The sequence below is a fragment of the Tubulanus polymorphus genome, chromosome 8 (genome assembly GCF_964204645.1).
Source record: "Tubulanus polymorphus chromosome 8, tnTubPoly1.2, whole genome shotgun sequence".
NCBI classification, from domain to species: domain Eukaryota; kingdom Metazoa; phylum Nemertea; class Palaeonemertea; order Tubulaniformes; family Tubulanidae; genus Tubulanus; species Tubulanus polymorphus.
In genome coordinates this window covers 12,370,519-12,390,626 of record NC_134032.1, presented here as the reverse complement: position 1 = coordinate 12,390,626, position 20,108 = coordinate 12,370,519, and the positions used below count along the sequence as shown (strand labels likewise).

The following is a 20,108-nucleotide window of genomic DNA, read 5'->3' as shown; positions in this document are numbered from 1 at the left end:
TTCAATGACCCTTGACCAAAAATTCCCTGGTTTAAACAAAGATATCCTCACTGGTGACTATTCCAGAGGTTCCTTGTACCACTTACACAAGAGGAGAGTCCAAAGAATTCCATGATTTTCCCAGATATGCAGGAACCCTAATGAATAATAATTTCTCGTGTTCTCACCTGTAAACTTTATCATCGTCGACGCCGTTCTGTATCATACCATTCGTCTCTTTGACGTCCACGACGTTTTTATCGGGCTCGAACGGCGAAGGCGGTTTGCCTTGTTTGATGTCGACTTTCGGGTGATTCGGATCGCCCTGCACTTGCGGTACCTATACGAGCAAAAAACGAAACAGTTTTACTAATTGTTTGGTTCGTTCAGGTTAACTATCTAAACTGATGTCCATGATTTTCGACTCAAGATGTTTAAGATACATTTTATCTATTTTGTATGTTGATGTATCGGTCACATGGTCAGACAGTACGAATACTATACTTTCATCGCCAATAGATGGCTCTGTATAACTGATCAAATTGTCATCATACCAAACATAACAGTTTTGGGTTTTAAAATTAAAATTCCGACCTACGCGCTGGGAGCAACCAGTTAATTTTCCTATTAAACTCAGGTCAATTCAACAGTAATTTAAGTTTACTCTGGTCTAATCCACAGAACTGTTGGACTGACCAATTAGATTGAACTGACCCAGTTGTAGCTTACATACATAACAAGGTATTCAAGACTCAGGTGGTTTTATGAAGACTGAAGCCAGCTCTACACTTCCAAGTAAGATTTTACATGAATTAATTGAAAGTTAACTGATTCAATAACCATTGATGTATCGGTCTTATGGTCAGACAGTACGAATACTATACTTTCATCGCCAATAGATGGCTCTGTATAACTGATCAAATTGTCATCATACCAAAGAAAACAGCTTTAGGTTTTAAAATCAAATTCGGCCCTACACCACGCTGTGGAATTAATTTTCCATTTAAACTGAGGTCAATTCAACTGTAGTTCAAGCAAATTCAACAATAGTTTAAGCTAACTCGGCAGTTACACTCCACAAGCCTGATTTGTAGAACAGTTCGACTGAATAACCGGACTGCACTGACCCAGTTGCAGCTTATATACATAACAACGTATTCAAGGGAACTCATGTGGTTTAATGAAGACTGAAGCCAGCTCCACAGGTTCCGGGTATAACGCCTGACTACGTATTAACTCATTTTAAGTATTGATTCAATATGACTGATTCAATAACCATTGATTCAAATTTAAAGGCGACCAACGGAACTGGCCGAGGTCTTAAAATCGAATAGCAATGGAAAATTTTAAAGACTAGTCTTAAAGTTGTTAGATCGGCTATCGAATAAAAACTGGCCTTAATTCTAAGCCTCGAGTTTGACAGGGTTAATCGGTTAACAGATACTTACGTAGCCCTTCATTCTCATGCGGTCGATCTCTTTACTCGACGGCGAACCCAGCACGTATTCGACCATGTTTACGCCGAGCGCGCTAGCTTCAGACGAGCGCGGTGACAGCACGTTGTTCGCCTCGCTGCTCGGGAAGCTACCCGGCCGCCGCTGTACCATATTAATCGGTTGAGACACGGCATGTTCTAGAAATTTCATAAAATAAAAAAATTTACGTTAGTTAAAATCATCTTCGCTTCAATTCTACAAGAATTCAGAACGCTCTGGGTCGAGTTCCACAGCTTTGAAGTGAAGTTTTGACTCGAGTTCATACATTGAAAATGAACTAATTCCCAACTGTAACTCACAACTGTGGAACTGGATCTATATTCGATTTGGATTGTCGGCTTGCTGAGTCCAATGTCCCTAGATTTAGGCATTACCATCGCTCCAGATACCAGGCGATTATCCAACGTGAATGAAAATCCCTGATCCCTGACTAAATTTTCCTTTTACTAGGCTATAATTATACTAGTCTTATTGTGTAATCAAAACAGAACAAAATTTAAAATTTAAATTTATCGGCAATCCAGGGGGAGGGGGTTAATCTGGACCCTCTGTCACTCTTTCCATATATATCGTGTACATACATATACCGAGGCTGTTAAACTAATCTCAAACGCTACCAGTAACGAGACCAATGTTATCATTGCCGCTTCCTTATAACTGAATCAGTAATCAAGTGATATTATCGAATCAATGGTTTACGCGCACTCAGTAACATTTCACCCGGGTCGGTTTTATGTGATATTAATGAGAGACTCCGGTCGACGACAAATAAACACAGTCGAAGGTCATCGTGATTAACAACCTCCAGACACCGAGATATCGGGTTACCACGGTTACGCCAGAGGCAAGGCGTGACATTTCGATTGTTGCGAGCGTGCGCGCGCGCGCGCGTCGGGGACCACTTTGAAGTCGAGAGGATTATTATTATTAATATCATTATATCAGTGATAAGTTCAACGGAGGTTCAGGAGAAATTTCCTCAAATCATGCTGCTGATTGTAGGTAATGCCCTCTTTGAGAGCAGAATGGAACTAAAATGAAATCGGGCTACCATACGAAGCACAGCGCCCCCTATGAGTATACCTGAACATACAACGCCATCTATATACGTCGGCAAAAACTATAAAATACCATCTCCGTCGCACATTTCACAACTTACCAATAAAAACCAACACCAAACAGACAATAATAACACTAACGCCCCCTACAGCCCCGAACTAATACTACAATGCACACAATTATTATAATTAAACGCCCCCTAGTGAGAGCTGATATTACCATTAGGGTACGATGTACCTGAGGTACTCCACGTATCGTCGCGAGGCGTCCACGGACTGCCCGCCGACACGAATATGTCCTTCTCGACCGCTTGTTTCTGCTGCTCGTTGTCCGGTAGATCCCAGATTTTCTTCGTGTGCGGCCCGATCTGAAAAATACGAACAAAAAGCAACTTATTAAAACGCCTGTCGCAGAATTCAGAACGGAATCTCTTTAAGATAGGGTACATTATAAGGAGACCCGCAACTAATGGCCCTTTTTTGAATCCAAGGGTTCTCCTACCCCTAGAATGATCCGGGTCCAATTTCTTAATCTCTTAAATCAAATTCATTTCTTCAGTTTATTTTGAATTAATTTTGCAGTTTTTGTGACCCCAGTTATCAAGAACAGCATGACACTTATACCCTAACCATACTACTTAACTAGTACTATACAGTTAAAACTTGTTATCTATATTCCCCCTATCATAAACTTTGATTTAAACAAAAAAATATGTTCGACCGCCTCGACCGCCAATCACACAACTATATCTGTACTTCGATTTCCGATTTCAAAATCAAACCCCCTGTTTCACTCCCGGCAGGTGTGGTGGGTTTGTAAGGGACACTTAATCAGAAAATCAAACGAAATTTGCCAACCAAATAAATAACAGGGACAATCCCTATTTCAAGATCAAAAACTGTTATCTAGGGCTTACTATAGATAGGGTAGTCATGTGAATCGGTTTCATGAATCCAGGGATCACGAGGCAGGGTACTCAGTGTTAACAGCTGTACATAAAAACTCAATTAGTCATAGACATCTATATGGAACACCTGCCGTAAAATACAATCCAATATAATACAATACATTGACAGACAGCGTGTGTGTGTGTATAGAGATGAATACCTAGAACATTCACCCGAACACAGAATCAGCAACATATGTAGAAGAGATTAGATTAAGCCCGGAGCGGACTGTTCACACTCGTGCTAGATCGATGCACGGGCCAACATTAACCCCGACCCACCAAACGATGACCCGGCTAGTGCCGAATTGTTCAATATGTTACCCTGCCGCAGTATCATTTTGATTTTTAGTAAGATGAGCACGGGCACGGGCCATCGAGCCGGGCCTTATTCGACTCGGGTCTGATCGGAACCAGCTTGACACCAGCAAATTGTCTCCACGTGATTGCACACTGAAGTTTCTACGATGGAAATTTCAGCCGTCACAAAATTCAACATAGAATCTTTCAATTCATATATATTCACTGCGCCAGTCCTTTGGGATACATCCCCGAAAACCTAAACATGGCTAAACTCTATTATTGATTTAGAAGACAAATGAACCGATGAATGATACTGCATCGCTTTAACTTTTTAAGCACAACAGATTTAAACCATCTTCGAACTCTGATCGATATAAACTGTCAAGCGTCACGATGTGCTTCAGTATAAAGATAGTCAGGGTAGCCATCTGATCGGTTTCAATCTGATTACAAATTCAAAGTCTTCCAGGTTTTTGGTAAAATTTGTCAAATTCCCCGGTTTTCCTTGATTTCTTTTTTTCTAGATTTTTTTGAATCCCTGAGTTTTCCAAGGTTTTCTATCAGTGGCTACTGTCAATTTAACTGATGAAACGGCACAACTTTCTTGCTCACTTCAAATGAAGATGGTTTGAAAAATCGGGACAACTTTTAAACTGTCTTTAGTTGACTGAGAATCACAACTGACACCACTCAGACAATCATTGACTTAACCAATCATTTAGATGGAATTCGTCCGCTACAAAATATAGGGATATCTCATTAGTTCATCTTGTCTTACGAGACACACCCACAACAACATCATCATCAGCAGCAGCTGGGAGGATGAGAGACACGTGTAGGAAGATCAACATGCCCCGATCTTCCGACAAATCTCTCGCCACGCATCGAGATAATTAATCCGGATCAAGATCGAATCCACGACTGACGGGATTGAAAACGGGATTATCGCAACACGAGATAATCCGCAACGCCCACTAGAGCTATGGGTTACACTTCATAGCGGTCAAACACCGATCCCCCCATACTGAACACCGATCCCCCCATACTGAACACCGATCCCCCCCATACTGAACACCGATCCCCCCATACTGAACACCGATCCCCCCATACTGAACACCGATCCCCCATACTGAACACCGATCCCCCCATACTGAACACCGATCCCCCCATACTGAACACCGATCCCCCCATACTGAACACCGATCCCCCCATACTGAACACCGATCCCCCATACTGATACTACTAACAAATACTTGAGAATATATGGAAAAAATTCCTTGAATTCCTTGAAAACAAAGACAGTGATAAAACGTGCGAGGAATATGCCCCATTGCCGGTAGATTTGAAATAAATATTGAATACCGTAACATAAAACCTGGAGAGAAAAAACCATCAATTATTTCAGTACTAGTCACCGTCGTCGACGGCTCCGGCCGACCGGGGACCGGTTTAATATCACCCTACGGACAACAATGTGTCACTGTAACCTAGCAACCGAATACTCGTACATATAGCGCCGAGCATCGCTCCACACGAGACAAACCGATGATACATTCGTGTAAAAAACACAACTCTGTGATTTTAATCATCCACGATGAACTCTGCCGGTAGAATATTAACATAATATTAACCGTGACCAAAGAGTGGCGACATTCGATCTTAGTTTCAGTTAAAACAAAGCATCACCCTGTGACTGATTTTGAAAAACAATTGGACCGATGATACTGTCGCGTAACGTTATTGTTTAACCCTTTCAGTGCATCTACACCGCAGTGCAGTGTATAAATCGGTCATGGATTTTGCTAGTACACCGCACTGCGGTGTATTGGTGTAATTAGTAATCAGTACATATCTCTCTTGAAAAATGGCAGCACCTGTCAAACATAGTAAAATTATACTAGTAACTAACGATACACCACACCGCAGTGTAGACGCACTATAGTGGTATTCCTGTTATTCAACACACTAGAGTGGAATTTCTTAGAATTTTCAAATTATCTCCAGCACTATAGGGTATTAATAAGTCGGCACTGAAAGGGTTAACAACAACTGATTGTAATCGTCTACAAAGAACACATCTACGATCTGCGACAATACGAACTGTGACCGAGCGACGACTTTCAAACGATCTTAGTTTCGCTTAATGCACGGCAGGACGAAACGAGATCCTCCGATAATTGCGGAGACGGACTTCGTTAATATCGACGACATCGGCGAAAAATTACCATCGACGAAACAGGTTTAGAGCAGTAGAGCGACTGCGACGAGCGAGCCGCGCAGTCGAAAGTTAACGACCTCTCCCGCCGGTGATGCGCACCGATCCACACGCGGCGGTCACCGTCGATAACAAAGAGATCGATGCCGTCATCTCCGTAGCGATTACTGCCCGAGACGAGACGCGAAATGATGAAATTATCGGCTACAATTTTTCGTTCCCTCGTCATTTGTTTCGAAATGATGAGTAACAGCAGCAGCAGCAGCAGCAGCAGCAGCAGCAGCAGCTTATCGGCAGTAATTATCAGTGATAATGATGACGAGACATTTCAAGATATGTCGAAATACCACGATGACTCCTCTATTAAACTAAAACAGTAGAGGGAAAGAGAAAGGAAATAAAAGAGTCCGACGGAGAGCAGGGTTCATAGTCTCCATGAACAGTCTCATTCCATGACATTCAAGGACCTTTTTGCCTCCCAATTCAATGACCCGATTCGTTGATCAAATTGACAGGGAGGAGAGGAGATACCCGAAGAAGAGGGAAGGGTAGGATGATGGCGAGAAATGTGCTACGAAGATTAAGTAAACGATGAGCTGAAGGGTGCAGAAAGAGTAGCAAGGAACCCCCGGAGCAGAGGAAAGGACTAGAGGAGGTGGACCGAAATTAGAAAGGAACTGGAAGGATGTACAGGGCTCGATTACGGTAGTATCCCGATATATATATATATATCCTGAGGGTACAAATCATTTCGCTGGCTTATTGAAAATCGAAATTAAACTATCCTGGCAGGATACTTGAAATTTCTGATTCCACCATCAGAAGATATTTAATTCAATTCTCTTTTTTGATTGAAATACGCTTTTTTGATTGAAAAACTAGAAAACCAAGGATACCACCAAACGCAGAACAGACAATAAAGCATCTCGTTTCCGAGAAGATTCTCTAGAACTCGAGCCTCGGTGAGGGGAGGTATGGAGTGAGGGCGAGGTACCGAACGAGGGCTGGAATCTGATCCTTTAGAAAAATCTCGCTAATTGACAATCAGAAACGCGGGTAAATCAGCCATAGAAATTTTTAACAAATCGCTACCGGCAATCATTCGAGATTCCGACTGCGGTAAGCGAGGATGTTTCTAATCGCAGTGTACACAGATACACGGCACAGGAGAGAATGGAACTGCGGCGAGCGAGGGTTTGATAGATATTAAACACCTGCTTCAAACGATCATCGATTCAATCGCATTCTTCTCGCGCGCAAATATCATAATAATAATAATAATCGTCTAACGGATAATAGTGAGAAACAGGTCATTATCCGCAATGACTAAACACTGAATACATGAATATCATTGTTATTAACCGAGCAAAATGATTCAGAATTCATAGTGTCCATGAATTAATGACTTTCATGACATTCAAAGACTTTTTTTACTCCCGATTGCAGGACTGATATAATAATACGATCATCAAAAGCCATGAATCCTGAAATCTATATTTTCCACTTATTCTCATTATCAGTAGATTTTAATTAAGAGTTGTTACTGAACTTTGGATCTGCGGATAACTAATGACCGATGCCATTCAACGACCATTTGAGGATCTTAGTCCACGATGCTCAAAACCTTGAATTGACCCATTCCCATTACAAGACTTTTAAGGACCTTCAACTGCTATGAACCCTGCTAATGCCAGTCTTAATGAATTTTCGCCGATGCTTTATGACAACTTAGGCGGAAATCGAAGTTTACAACGACATTTTAAACCTAATGCGCACGACGCAGGGAAACACGGACACATATTTCTGTCTCATGTTTCCGCATTTACGAGACATATTAGCTTCGGAAACATAAGCTTCAAGAACAAACATGTTTGTTTACATTCCCCTACGTCGTTTACGTTTTAGGCTTTAGCCAATGCCAAAAACCGCTGCCGAATGAAACCTCTCGATTCGATTTAATTTGGAGCCACCTTGCCCTCATTGAGGAGTGATTAATTAAAAGCCTATATAGGATGGTTCCCAAAGTTCAAAATTCCCAAGTTTTCCCATGTATTTCATGGGTGATTTTTCCAAATCGAAACGAACAGACATTATCATGCTACAGTCAACATTTTAGCGGTGACTGGTTGATTAAGGTGATTTTCAAGGAAAGTTGCCCTTGGCAAATGCAATTTGCGAAATGTAATGAATTTCCCAAATATTTCCCTGATTTGAGGAAAATTTCTCAAATTCCCAAATATTTCCAAACCAATTTCCCTGTTCTGTGGGAACCATGATCTACGCAGTTCCGTACGCTATAGGACAAACAGACTGTTCAGTCGAGCATTAACCAGGCCAGAATTCCACACCAGAGAGCATTATACCGTTAATACTCACGACTAAACGACTAAACGAAGGGCGTTCACTTCAATTCTAATAACATTTACACACGAATACACCTAGACATAACACCGCGACGATATTATACGCGCATATATATATATATATATATACATTAAAAAAAAAAAAACGGTTATCCGAATGAAACGAACCTGAGAGTGATCGAGTAACATGCTGCTTAACGTATCGCGTAGACAGTCGACCATCGTAGAGCATATTATTATTATTATTATTATTATTATTATTATTATTATTATTATCACAATCAATAATAACGATATTTAATATTATATCCGTATCCAGCTAAATCCAACACTGAGCCGCTCGTAACGCTCGTCTTAGATGATAATCCGCGCGAATATGAAATTAGCATCGGACGCGTAACCAATACTCCAAAATTTATCGCTTTATCAATTCATTATCTAGATAACAACGACAATAATCGCTAAGTTTAATGTACACTACAAAACGTAATTTAACATTCAAATCCGCTTCGAGATCCGAGTCGCGATCGCGCGAAAACAGAACGACGTTTAATCATCTACTCTACGACAGAGATCGAAGAAACTTCGTCGGAAAATCTGCCGTGACCGCGCGAGACAAGGCGAAATAAACGGCCGCAAACTCCGAACTGAACGACGCTCGAATCGACTCAACTATTTATACGCTCGAAATTAATACGTCTCAAAAATATCGCGCATTTCGCTTAATACGTTGCGGAACGACGACGACGACGCGACCGCCGATGATGACAGAGACGACGACCGATAATAATCCAGGGTTTTACACGACGACGACGGTAATTCAAAAAACGTGACACATATTTTCTACGGGCTGCAGACAAACACACGTAACACGTACACACACTGACTCGTTATAGTACGGCGTCTGCGTCTGCAGTGTTTATGACGCAGACGTGCATTACGGGCGTGTTTCATATACACTGTGAGAGTGACTCGACCTCCTCGTGTATAAACCCCTGCCTGCCTGCTCGTCTGCCTGCCCCGGTGGTGGTGCGTATGACTCAAGATAAACCAGCTGGTAACGTTAAAACCTCTCTCTACCTCTCGCGCGAACTAAATTACTCATCTCAACCGTTGTTGTCGTCGTTATAAAAACATTCCTACGATCGATCGTCAGCGATTTGGTTCAAGGTCAACGACGGATCTTCGACGAAGCGGAACTAAAGGGACGTTAGCGTGTAAAAATGATCCGCGTATGACGTATAGACGATAATTTTTATTGTCTATTCGGCGAGTGAAATGTTATTTGTGTCTGGTTTCGAAAGTCGGGTGGGCGAGAGATGAAGAGAATGAGAGAGGGGGACGGCAGAGGAAGAGAATGAGAGAGGGGGACGGCAGAGGAATGAACAACACAAAGAGAAAACAGTTAGAGGTGGTGCGAGAGAGCGAGGGGTAGGCATGCAGAAATATGGAGGACGAGTGGGAGGTAAAAATGAGTTTACAGGGCGGTATCAAGTGGAGGTTTGGGGGAGGAACGGCAACGAGGGGAGTTTAAGGTTAAGGGCGTGATGGAGTTGGAGAAGTTAGGAGACTAAGGTAGGAGTTAACCGAGGTGATAATTTAGCAAACTTAAACCAACGTATTCAATCAACTGTTCGACATAGCAATCATTAATTCACACAGCTCCGGCATCACCTCGTTCATTCGCAACCGACGGAGTGGAAAATATGATTAATTTTCATTATCTTCAAATATCAACTCTATACCTAACGCAGCAAGCAGTGGATTAATATCGATGCTGATAATTATGCAACCCGAATTAATCCGAATTCAGCATCGAGCGTTCAATCAATTAAGAGAACGATAGTTACGTTTGCATAGAAAACATGCATAAGTTTGAAAATCGTGACTGAAAGCTTCGTCGGTCCTATATAAACCAGAACCAAAACGAGCTAGACTGTCTAAACATCTGAAGAGGAGCTTCAATTGCGCAGGGAGACCCCAAGAGTTAAGCGTGTTTCGCAGTGTCCCTGTTAACGCTTAGAAAACGTGGAACGGTGTGGCCGAGCGGTTAGAGCGTTCGACTCTGGGAAGCCAGGTCGTAGGTTCGAACCCCGTACATTGCCGTAGTGTCCTCGGGCAAGACACTTATCCTCATTGCCTCTCTCCACCCAGGAGTAAATGGGTACCTGGCCTGATAGATGACTCCTGAGCGTTTGTTAGCAGCTCGGTGTTACTTCTCTTCCAGGAAGAGATGACTGGTACATGTTAGAGTATAAAATTGGCCGGGGTAATAGTGTGTGTGTATATATATATATATATATATATATATATATATATATATATATATATATATATATATATATATATATATATATATATATATATATATATATATATATATATATATATATATATATATATATATATATATATATATATATATATATATATATATATATATATATATATATATATATATATATATATATATATATATATATATATATATATATATATATATATATATATATATATATATATATATATATATATATATATATATATATATATATATATATATATATATATATATATATATATATATATATATATATATATATATATATATATATATATATATATATATATATATATATATATATATATATATATATATATATATATATATATAATATTGAAATAAACGCCGCAAACTCCGAACTGAACGACGCTCGAATCGACTCAACTATTTATACGCTCGAAATTAATACGTCTCAAAAATATCGCGCATTTCGCTTAATACGTTGCGGAACGACGACGACGACGCGACCGCCGATGATGACAGAGACGACGACCGACCTCACAGTGTATATGAAACACGCCCGTAATGCACGTTATATATATATATATATATATATATATATATATATATATATATATATATATATATATATATATATATATATATATATATAGAAATGGCAAGTAAATCCCCGACTTAATAGAAACTTGTTCTAACTGGTAAAGTGTTTCATATTTCTACTCGTTATAATTCACAAGCCCTTCACACGACACACAGGAGACAATGTAGACTTTAATCTGCATGGACAGCTTACATAATACATACATATAGACATAGGATTCATATATACACGCTCAACCATGACCTTTCAATAACATTAGACTTTGATTAATGTCAATTAATACCGAGACTGGACCCAATTCTACGCTATAACTGTGTACGTTACATGCACCTTGAATTAAAATCTAGGGTCATTAATCGAAAGAACATGATTCGACTCTTTAAATCCGATGAACTAATCATCTAAGATAACTTGATTTGTGCATGGTGATTTGTGAAGCTAGCAGTACTGAACTGAAAATGAACTACTTCTTTGTTAGGTACTCGACCAAAAATTAAGTTCCTAATTTCAGACTGGCACTGAAAAGTGTACTTTATTTCGGACTGGACCAAAAATGAGCTACATTTCGGACTCGCGGCACACATGGCCGGGGTCTTGAAAGAAAGGCATTTTCAAATAAAGCAGCCATTTTTAAGATTTTATAAAGCGTACAGACCGGGTCCATGCCATGAAGACTTAAGCAAGACGAACTAACGTAAAAACTTGAATCAAATAAACCGATATACGCCTGTTCTGGACGTCAAACCAGAACACTTTCACAAAATGACGATTGCAGCAAGTTGCGAATTAATTTTTTTGAAGAGTTTGATTGAAGCTAGTCGTTCAAAGTGCGAGGGTCGGTTCGCATCGCTCACGGCGAAACCACGCTTCAATTTATAGGCTTCCCTTCTCAACCGTGAACACGCGAAAAACACAATCTCAGAATGAAGGAAAGAAAGAAACCTTGTACTTGTTTTTTTTTGAAGCTGCGTTAATAGAAAATCCCTTTCCCTACCGCTGTCTCTCCCTCTCTCACACAGCGGTTAATGTCACATGTAGCTCACGGCTAAAATATAAGTTTTCATTACGTACTGTCTTTGATTGTCGGCGTTTGTTTAATGACGTTAATTTTCACTTGGATACCCGCAGTAGCGATAAGCACAGCCGCGGTGTATGTGTGGGGGTACAGAGCAGCTACCTACTCATAGGAACCTGTCTAATCTGAAAGCGTGGCCACTTTCAACATTCTTCATGAATCACATAATTGATGATACCGACTGAAACGTGTGGTCAATAGGATAACCTTGATTCCAAGTTTAAACCTATTGCAAAATTTGTCAAATTCACAGGTAATTCCCTGATTTCCCCAGGTTTTTCAGGTCAATGGTGCAACCTGTCTGAAGAAAACTTCCGGTACAAATTTGTCGCCGCCGAAAATTATCGCTTCTCAACAAACTGGAAACTTGAATAGTTCAGAGAGCGCGCGAAAAATAATCTGATATCCCGTTGTCACGACGACAAAAGCTCGCTCATCAAAAAGACAAACCGGAGATCGGTCGCCGTCGGCAACTAATGACAGCAGGATGAACATAACTCATCTATATCACGATCGTCAGTTTTTGCCGTAAATTTTTTTTTCAAAAATTCGACCCCGTACTATGAGAAAGCAGCGATTAAACTCCAGCAGAATTTGTCATCGCAGTTTCAACGACTCATCAGCAGTAGCAGTAGCAGCAGCAGCAGCAGCAGCAGCAGCAGATACTATACACAACTCAACGTGACTCCGCACCGCCGAGACGAGACAAAGGATGATACTACGTGACTCACGACAGATTCGCGGGGTAAGACTCGTCCGACGTCTCATGGGTGGAGTCGGGACTCATAAGTCTGACGACGATCAGTACAGCTCAACAATCTACTACACCGACTTCTTCGACATATTTACCTATCCTACACTCGGACTTTGTTTACCTTAGACCAATTTTGCCAGTGCCAGTTAGTCCGAGGTTCATTGAACACTCAGTGCTACCTCGTAATAACGACTACAATACGAGTCACCAGTTTCTACGAACGACGAACGAACGACAAGAATTCAGTCCCCGAACGGGCAAAAATATATTTGATCTTTTTCATACTAGATACTCAAGGACCTAAATCGGATGTAACGAACAGAATGATATTCACGGGTCCTGTGACGTTCGGGCCTTAACGAGGTTCAACGGGCGTTCCGAGAAAACCACGATATTTGAACTGCAAAACATACTCGACTTCAATTACACTAAAAACCACTGTCAACAGTGTAATATCACAACAGCACGACACTAAACACCGAACAGCAAAATAACGGCCGCAGAAATCATCTCTGTTTTTTTTTCTCAAAATTTATTAATATTGTCGGTATCCATGACAACCAGAAGGTCGGATTATCACAGAGTCGCTCGCGTTCCTTCTACTTTTTAAACTATTCGCCGAACAATTTACATCCGCCGCCGTTACGCAGCCTGTGGTTTAATCATACGAGTATCGAACTAAGTTATCACCACAGCCACGCTAGACGAAATTTCAAGGGAAAAAACGAACAAACTTTTTTCAACTACTCACCTCGCGATCAAAAGTCATCGAATGAAAATCCCTTTCCAATTCCGATACTGTCATTCCTCTTTGAACCTACAAATAAATCAGAAAATATATACAGACAAGACCTCATTATTAGACGATCTTATTAATCTAAGACCAGTGTAAACTTAAACCCGGGGTTCTTTCAGGTTGCCGAGTCCAAAGTTCCCTGATTTTCCATGAACTTTCGGCCAAAAATTTCAATAAAATTATATCAGATTCTCAGTGGGGCAGTTTCTTCTCAAGAGGTCAACACCAGCAAGAACGGCATAAGTGCTGAAAGTTCGAATTCTCTTTGAAGAAGATAAAGAATTTCGAATATGTCGATATTCTCTGATCCCTGCATACAGCCTACTCTAGATGTAAAATCTAAGACCAGTTATTGGATTGGACCTTTTTTGGGTCGTGGTATTCGGATTAGCTATAGAAAGAACTAAGTTTATCTTAGTCCGGTCTTCAGTTAAGCTTAAACATTATAGAAACTGCATTAGGTTTTGCAAGCAACTAAAGCCTAGCGCACATCGACACTGCGATTGGAGACAACTAGTTGCTACCGAACGATAACCCCGCGCACATCGAAATCTAGTTATAACCGGTCAGTTGCAGCAACTGCATGGCGCGTGTCGATCGTCGAGATCCAGAGCGCACACATCGACGGATATGACTGCAATTGAGTACAACCAGTAGCTCAAAAGTAGAACATGGGCAACTGGCTGGAACTGGAGATAGATCGACGCTTACCAATCGTAAGCTCGCTCACATCGACACATTCAAGCAACTGATCGTATCCAGCCAGTTCCTCTCATGCGCCGAAAACTGCCTTGCAACTAGTTGTCTCCAATCGCAGTGTCGATGTGCGCTGGGCTTAAGACAAACTTTTCCTCAAACAAGACTAGACTCTGATCTTGTTTCGACCATAACACATAACACTCAAATATCGACTGTTCGTAAATTCGCAGCTTCGAAATTAACGACAGAAATGTCACTTGCGAATGAACATAGCGCAGGAATGATTGTATGAAAAATCTCTTAATTCCTGGTTGTTTTTTTTTTGCCGCTAAAGAACAAACGGCTTGCGTAATAAATCTCGCGATATTAACTACAGGCGCCGGTTAAAAGGTCACAGTAGAGTTAAGAGAGAGAGCGGGGTTTAGTAAGAAGATTTATATCAGTAATTACTGTTTATTCAGCAGTAAGAATTAAACGAGCCACAGCAGCGCCGTAGAGACCTCTCAACCCTCCAACTACAATATAGGATTTACAGACGGAATCGCAGACGACCGTTTTCATTAGAGAAGCCTGCCATGGAAGCTACCATCGAAATAGAGGATTCCATTTGTAACCATCCTCCCTCCGCAGGGATTCGAACCTGATGGCATCGAATCTCCCTGCCACAGTAGACCGGGTGCGAAAACTTGCAGGCACCAATCAGATTGCTCGTTGTATAATTGCTGAGGTAATTTTCACGGAAGAACTATAAATGGGAAAACCCGTGCTAAAATGAAACGGGATATCTGGTTGGCTAATAATGACATCATCTAAGCTGCGCACTCGGTCTAATGTGGCAGGGTTTCGTACCATGGCAATCTCGATGCCATCGGGTTCGAATCTTCTGCAGCAATAGAGGATTCCACTCTAGGCAAGTGAGGAACAACCAGGTTTGCTAGTATACAATAAGACGCCAACTATTGCAGCAATAGAGAATTCTACTTGTGCACAAGTATACCCAAGGACATTCTATAGTGGCAAATAAACACAATTTTGGAGGCTAAAATGAGTAGGGATCATTCTTTTATTACGTACGCATAAAATTTGAATTTTCAACCCCCCTCCCCCTCTGTATGCAAAATCGGCCATTTTTTCATAAACATTAAGCATTACAGTACGCAATTGCACTGACCCCTCCCCCTCCCCTAATGCGTACGTAATAAATGAATGATCCCGTATTGGATACAGGAAACTCCAGTTCTTAGTTTGAAAATGATATAATTTGACTCATTTAAAACATGGATTGCCAGTTACGCCACCTATTGGCATATCCAGTAATTCAAGGTCATCAGTGAATAGGCGATAATAAAATTCAAACCGTACCTGGTCGATTCGGCTGTCATCGCCGACAGCCCAGCGTTTAGTATACTGCGGGCCCGGGGGCTCGTTCTGCGGGCGCTGGAAAAAATATCCGACCATCGCGTCATCCTGCGACGTGCGATGACGCCCGCCGGGTGGCGCTTGCATCGGGCCGCCTCTGGTCGTCGCTCCGTTCATCATTACTTGTGAATCGTCCCACGCTGACTCCGTCATTGTTTTATTGTTAATCTGATCAGCAGGCATCGATATAGCATCATACCATCACAAACACATCTACAACATAGTTACAGATAACACGTGAATTAAACCCTAACTGCTTGATTGAAATCCTGGGTGCGCCTCCACACTAGTGCGTTCATGAGTTAACTCAGAACTGTGGAACTGGGTCATGGACATTTTCAGTTATCGGAGTTAGTCGACTGTTTACGAACTAAGTGAAACCTGAATGTTAGTCGAGAGAAATCCCACAATAACGAAGCCAAGATTGAAAAATTCTATATCAGAATGATTGTATTTGAGGAGTGACGTTTCGGCTAACAACTGTTAGCCATCATCAGGGGTACTGATGATGGGTTACAGTTGTTAGCCGAAACGTCGCTCCTCAAATACAATCATTCTGATATAGAATTTTTCAATCTTGGCTTCGTTATTGTGGGATTTCTCTCGTCATCATCATACACGGATATTGTGTATCTTCTCGTCTAAATGTTAGTCAGTTGGTTCCGAAATTTAGTCACCACGGTCGTCGTAGATGCGACTTTATTTTTAGATGGCTGATACTGTAAAATGTGTAAAACCTAACTATGACGCGATCAAGTAATTAAATCTGGCCACAAGAAACGAAATCTAACATCACTGATGAGGGTATATCAAAACCATCACAAACCCTTTCACTTAATACTTATTACTTACCCAGTGAAACCGTGGCTGATCTAGGAAAATTGAAGGTGGGATCTTAAATAATAGTGTAACGGTGAGGATAAAGAAGCTAAGCTAAAAACCAGAAGTCATCGGGGTTTAGAAATTAGCCCATCCAGAAAGATGCAATTTCCAAGGAGACGAGAATCAAATTCAATAGATACTAACGATTTCAACGATATATATCTTCGATGGAAAGGCAGTGCATCCTGATGCCCAAACCCACCCCTTGAATCAGCCCATCGGATGCATATACCCTTCAGTAGTGAAAGGTTAATGAAATGGTGCGGAAATGTTTCAGAAATAAATCAATCATCTTTTGGTTCTTACAAGAAAAAAGAACATCTGTCACTGTTTAACAACATAAAAATGAAATGACAAATGAAACATGTGTCTCCCCCGACAATAAATTAACTATATATATTGCAAGCAATTTATGAATAATTCATTTTTTTAAATGAAAATTCACGACGGGGCCAAAAGGGAAATCAGAAATGTGCGTATCTTTCGCAATATCCACGACACTTGTTCCAGACCTCCGCCCGAATAGAGGCAATTGTGTTGTAAATGGAAAAGATATCAATACTGATCTCAAAGTAAGAGAAAGTTTGATAGCCATTGGCTTGCCTTGCCAAAGCTAAGATGACTCGATTGTCCACAAAAAATTACATAAACTGTGTTTACACAATAATAATGCCATGGCCTACTCAGGTCAGGGGAATTGAAATACTGCAAGAATATTCACCCCAGGAAACATTATCCATTCTGAACTGACTGCACGAGTGATATTTAGAGGTGGACAATGACGTAGTTATAATATTAATGCAAAATACGAAACCTGATCAGTATAATAGAATTCTGCAGCTACGCAGCGTAAATCGTCCGAAAAAAGGCAAAATTCCGACCGGAGGTGACTTGCAATCAGGCCCGAATTATGTCTTAAATACGCGTTAGTAACGTAGTCTGCTTAAACGAACAGAAAATCGATGACTTGATGGCTACGTACCACGATGATTACGGATAAAATTCATGCAACGATCTTCATTCTCTCACAACATGGCGATCAGACATCTTGTTAATGGAGGGGCATTGTGGGAAAATATCAAGCCTAGATGACGTCATCTCGAGTAGGAACCTGGGGAAATCCTCGAATGACGTCGTGCCTGTGGTGGAATCCTCGGGGGACGTCATCGATCGCCGATTCTCCCGGTGACGTCATTTTGGTTAGAGGAGAACCGGAGTGACGTAAGAGAAATCCTCGGATGATGCAACTTATATCTTCAGAGTGGTTCGAATCCCGCATTCTGGAACTGGGCCCTGAGTTTTACTGTGAATGCCTGCTTTTGAAATTTCCTGGTAGTTATATAAAAGACTTCAGCAAGTTCAAAATAGACAAAACGATTTGTTACAATAACCCGAAAACCTTTTATTTGTGAAAATTCAAAAATTTTGAAAAAACATGAAAGTACTCTGCTCTTCTGACCTCCTAAATATTTCACTTTTGCTTTTAGAATGGCGACACTACCACAGTACAACAATGAATAAAATTAAGTGACTGGCATGGACTAATACGAGGGAGACCCATATTTAGGGAGACCCGTCGTGGCGTTTGTGTTAAAATCTTTCCATCGCGCCCACTCTCATTCGACAAGAATCGTAATTGAAAACGTTACAAATTGTCGATTGACAATTACCGAAAAGCCACTACTTTAGTACTTAACCTTTAGGCTAAAATGTAACTTTCAACGACTTCAAATTTTTGACCAAAGAACAGCGCTGGTTACGTGTCGTAAAATACTGATTACTGATTATAAAATAAACAACAAATTGATTACAAATCAAAATGTTGACCATATAGAAACCGGGCGAGGGTTACGTATCAGTCCACGCTTGTTTCTGTTCGCACCACAGTTTCTGTTGTTTATTGTACGGATATCGTCTGCTATCACCGCATTCCGTGCACGTAACTACACGCGATTTCATCCGCGTACGTTGACAACACGTCACCCCCGGCAACAATAATACGTCGCATCGACGACATATCTTTCGTTTAATCGTCGGATCGAGTTTTAACACCTGTTTCCTAGCGACCGTTTTCAAAGCCTTACAATAGAACCGAACCAGTTCGACGTTGCGCGGGTTTGATTTCAGAGTTTCCATGGCGCATTGAAACAAGTAATTTATCCGCTGGAAACTTTCACGCCCGGCGATATATGAACTTTTCGGTTTTCCCATCTTTCACTCAATTGATTCTATTTGAATTTTCGCCTTCAGGACATCTCTGCCTCCTAAATTCACCTCTTCCTTCCTTCCTATTCTAAAGCATTTAAATCTGAAAGAGACCGAAAGTGTAGTTGTAAAAAAGCCGGACCTAGCTAGGATTTCTTAAAGGGGTAGACCTGAAAATTGGAATGGGCACGTAATTTGAAAGGGGCAGATTTTGCAAAGTGAGGGCTGCAGGCGAACCATTGATAGGGGTTCAGGTAACCCTCCACAGAAAATTTAAGGACAAACAGGGTCTTTTCTTGCCCTCGTCAGCATGTCAAGGTGCCCAAAATTTGGACAATATCCCAAGGCAGCCTATCATCGGAGAGTCGAGAGCCTGTGGCTGCCAATACCGTACTTTAACTAACTTGTTCTGGGAGCATTATTTATTGGCAGCACTGAATAAATATTCATTTTTATGAATGGTTGGAGACCTGTTGTTTAGAACCCCAGCCCAAGCCAGGCCAAAATTTAGAAGTAAGCAAAATATCCCAGAAAACAGGTCTCGTCCATTGATTTGAATGGACTACCAGCTTAGTAGTGAACCGTAACAACGACTGGTATTCAGACTACACTACAGCTCAATTTGATAGAGGTTATATGATAAAGCAATTATTTTTTTTTCAGGAAAAGATACTTTTTTTCTAAGGGGACTTATATTACCTCTGAAACAAACCTTTATCGCACTTTTCTCATTAATTGGTTCAGGGACGACGGCAAAAATGGGAAAGCAGTCGAACTTATTCACTTGCCACAGGTGGCTGGTTTGGAGCATAAGTCAATACCGTATGATAGCGCCACTACACTTAACGACAATCTCTTACACTATTAGCATTTTAATCAGAATTTTATTGGAAATTGTCCTGTTACTTGATCACACCGAACTTATCACAATTGATAGTGAATTAATAATTCAATCAGTATCAATGACCAACGTCAGTATACCTATCTAATAAAAAATCATTACAGGGCTAC

The 20,108-nt window shown here is 40.8% G+C and overlaps 2 protein-coding genes across 3 annotated transcripts in view; both read right to left on the bottom strand.

The window, feature by feature from the left end:
* LOC141910421 (pumilio homolog 1-like) overlaps window positions 1–17,934 on the bottom strand; it is a 30,592-nt gene extending 12,658 nt beyond the window's left edge. The window contains exons 1-6 of the mRNA XM_074801159.1: window positions 17,875–17,934; window positions 15,954–16,223; window positions 13,848–13,913; window positions 2,754–2,901; window positions 1,428–1,612; window positions 168–319 (exon numbers count right to left, since the gene is read on the bottom strand). Of these exons, the coding sequence (XP_074657260.1) occupies window positions 168–319; window positions 1,428–1,612; window positions 2,754–2,901; window positions 13,848–13,913; window positions 15,954–16,193 (791 nt within the window). The 5' untranslated portion in view covers window positions 16,194–16,223; window positions 17,875–17,934. The remainder of the gene's footprint in view (window positions 1–167; window positions 320–1,427; window positions 1,613–2,753; window positions 2,902–13,847; window positions 13,914–15,953; window positions 16,224–17,874) is intronic.
* A 355-nt stretch (window positions 17,935–18,289) lies between these two features.
* LOC141909823 (ribonuclease P protein subunit p21-like) lies at window positions 18,290–19,876 on the bottom strand. Of its 2 annotated transcripts, none has more exons than XM_074800463.1 (2): window positions 19,797–19,876; window positions 18,290–19,200 (listed from the first exon to the last, which is right to left on the bottom strand). In XM_074800463.1, the coding sequence occupies exon 2, from the start codon at window positions 19,101–19,103 to the stop codon at window positions 18,741–18,743; it is 363 nt and encodes a 120-aa protein (XP_074656564.1). In that variant the 5' UTR covers window positions 19,104–19,200; window positions 19,797–19,876; the 3' UTR covers window positions 18,290–18,740. The 2 variants fall into 2 exon arrangements, with proteins under 2 accessions (XP_074656564.1, XP_074656565.1); XM_074800464.1 differs by having other exon boundaries at window positions 19,810–19,857.
* Window positions 19,877–20,108: the final 232 nt, after the last annotated feature.

Excerpts from the sequence above, each read along its gene's own strand:
- LOC141909823 (XM_074800463.1), bottom strand. The coding sequence starts at position 19,103 with ATGGGAAAACCGAAAAGTTCATATATCGCCGGGCGTGAAAGTTTCCAG.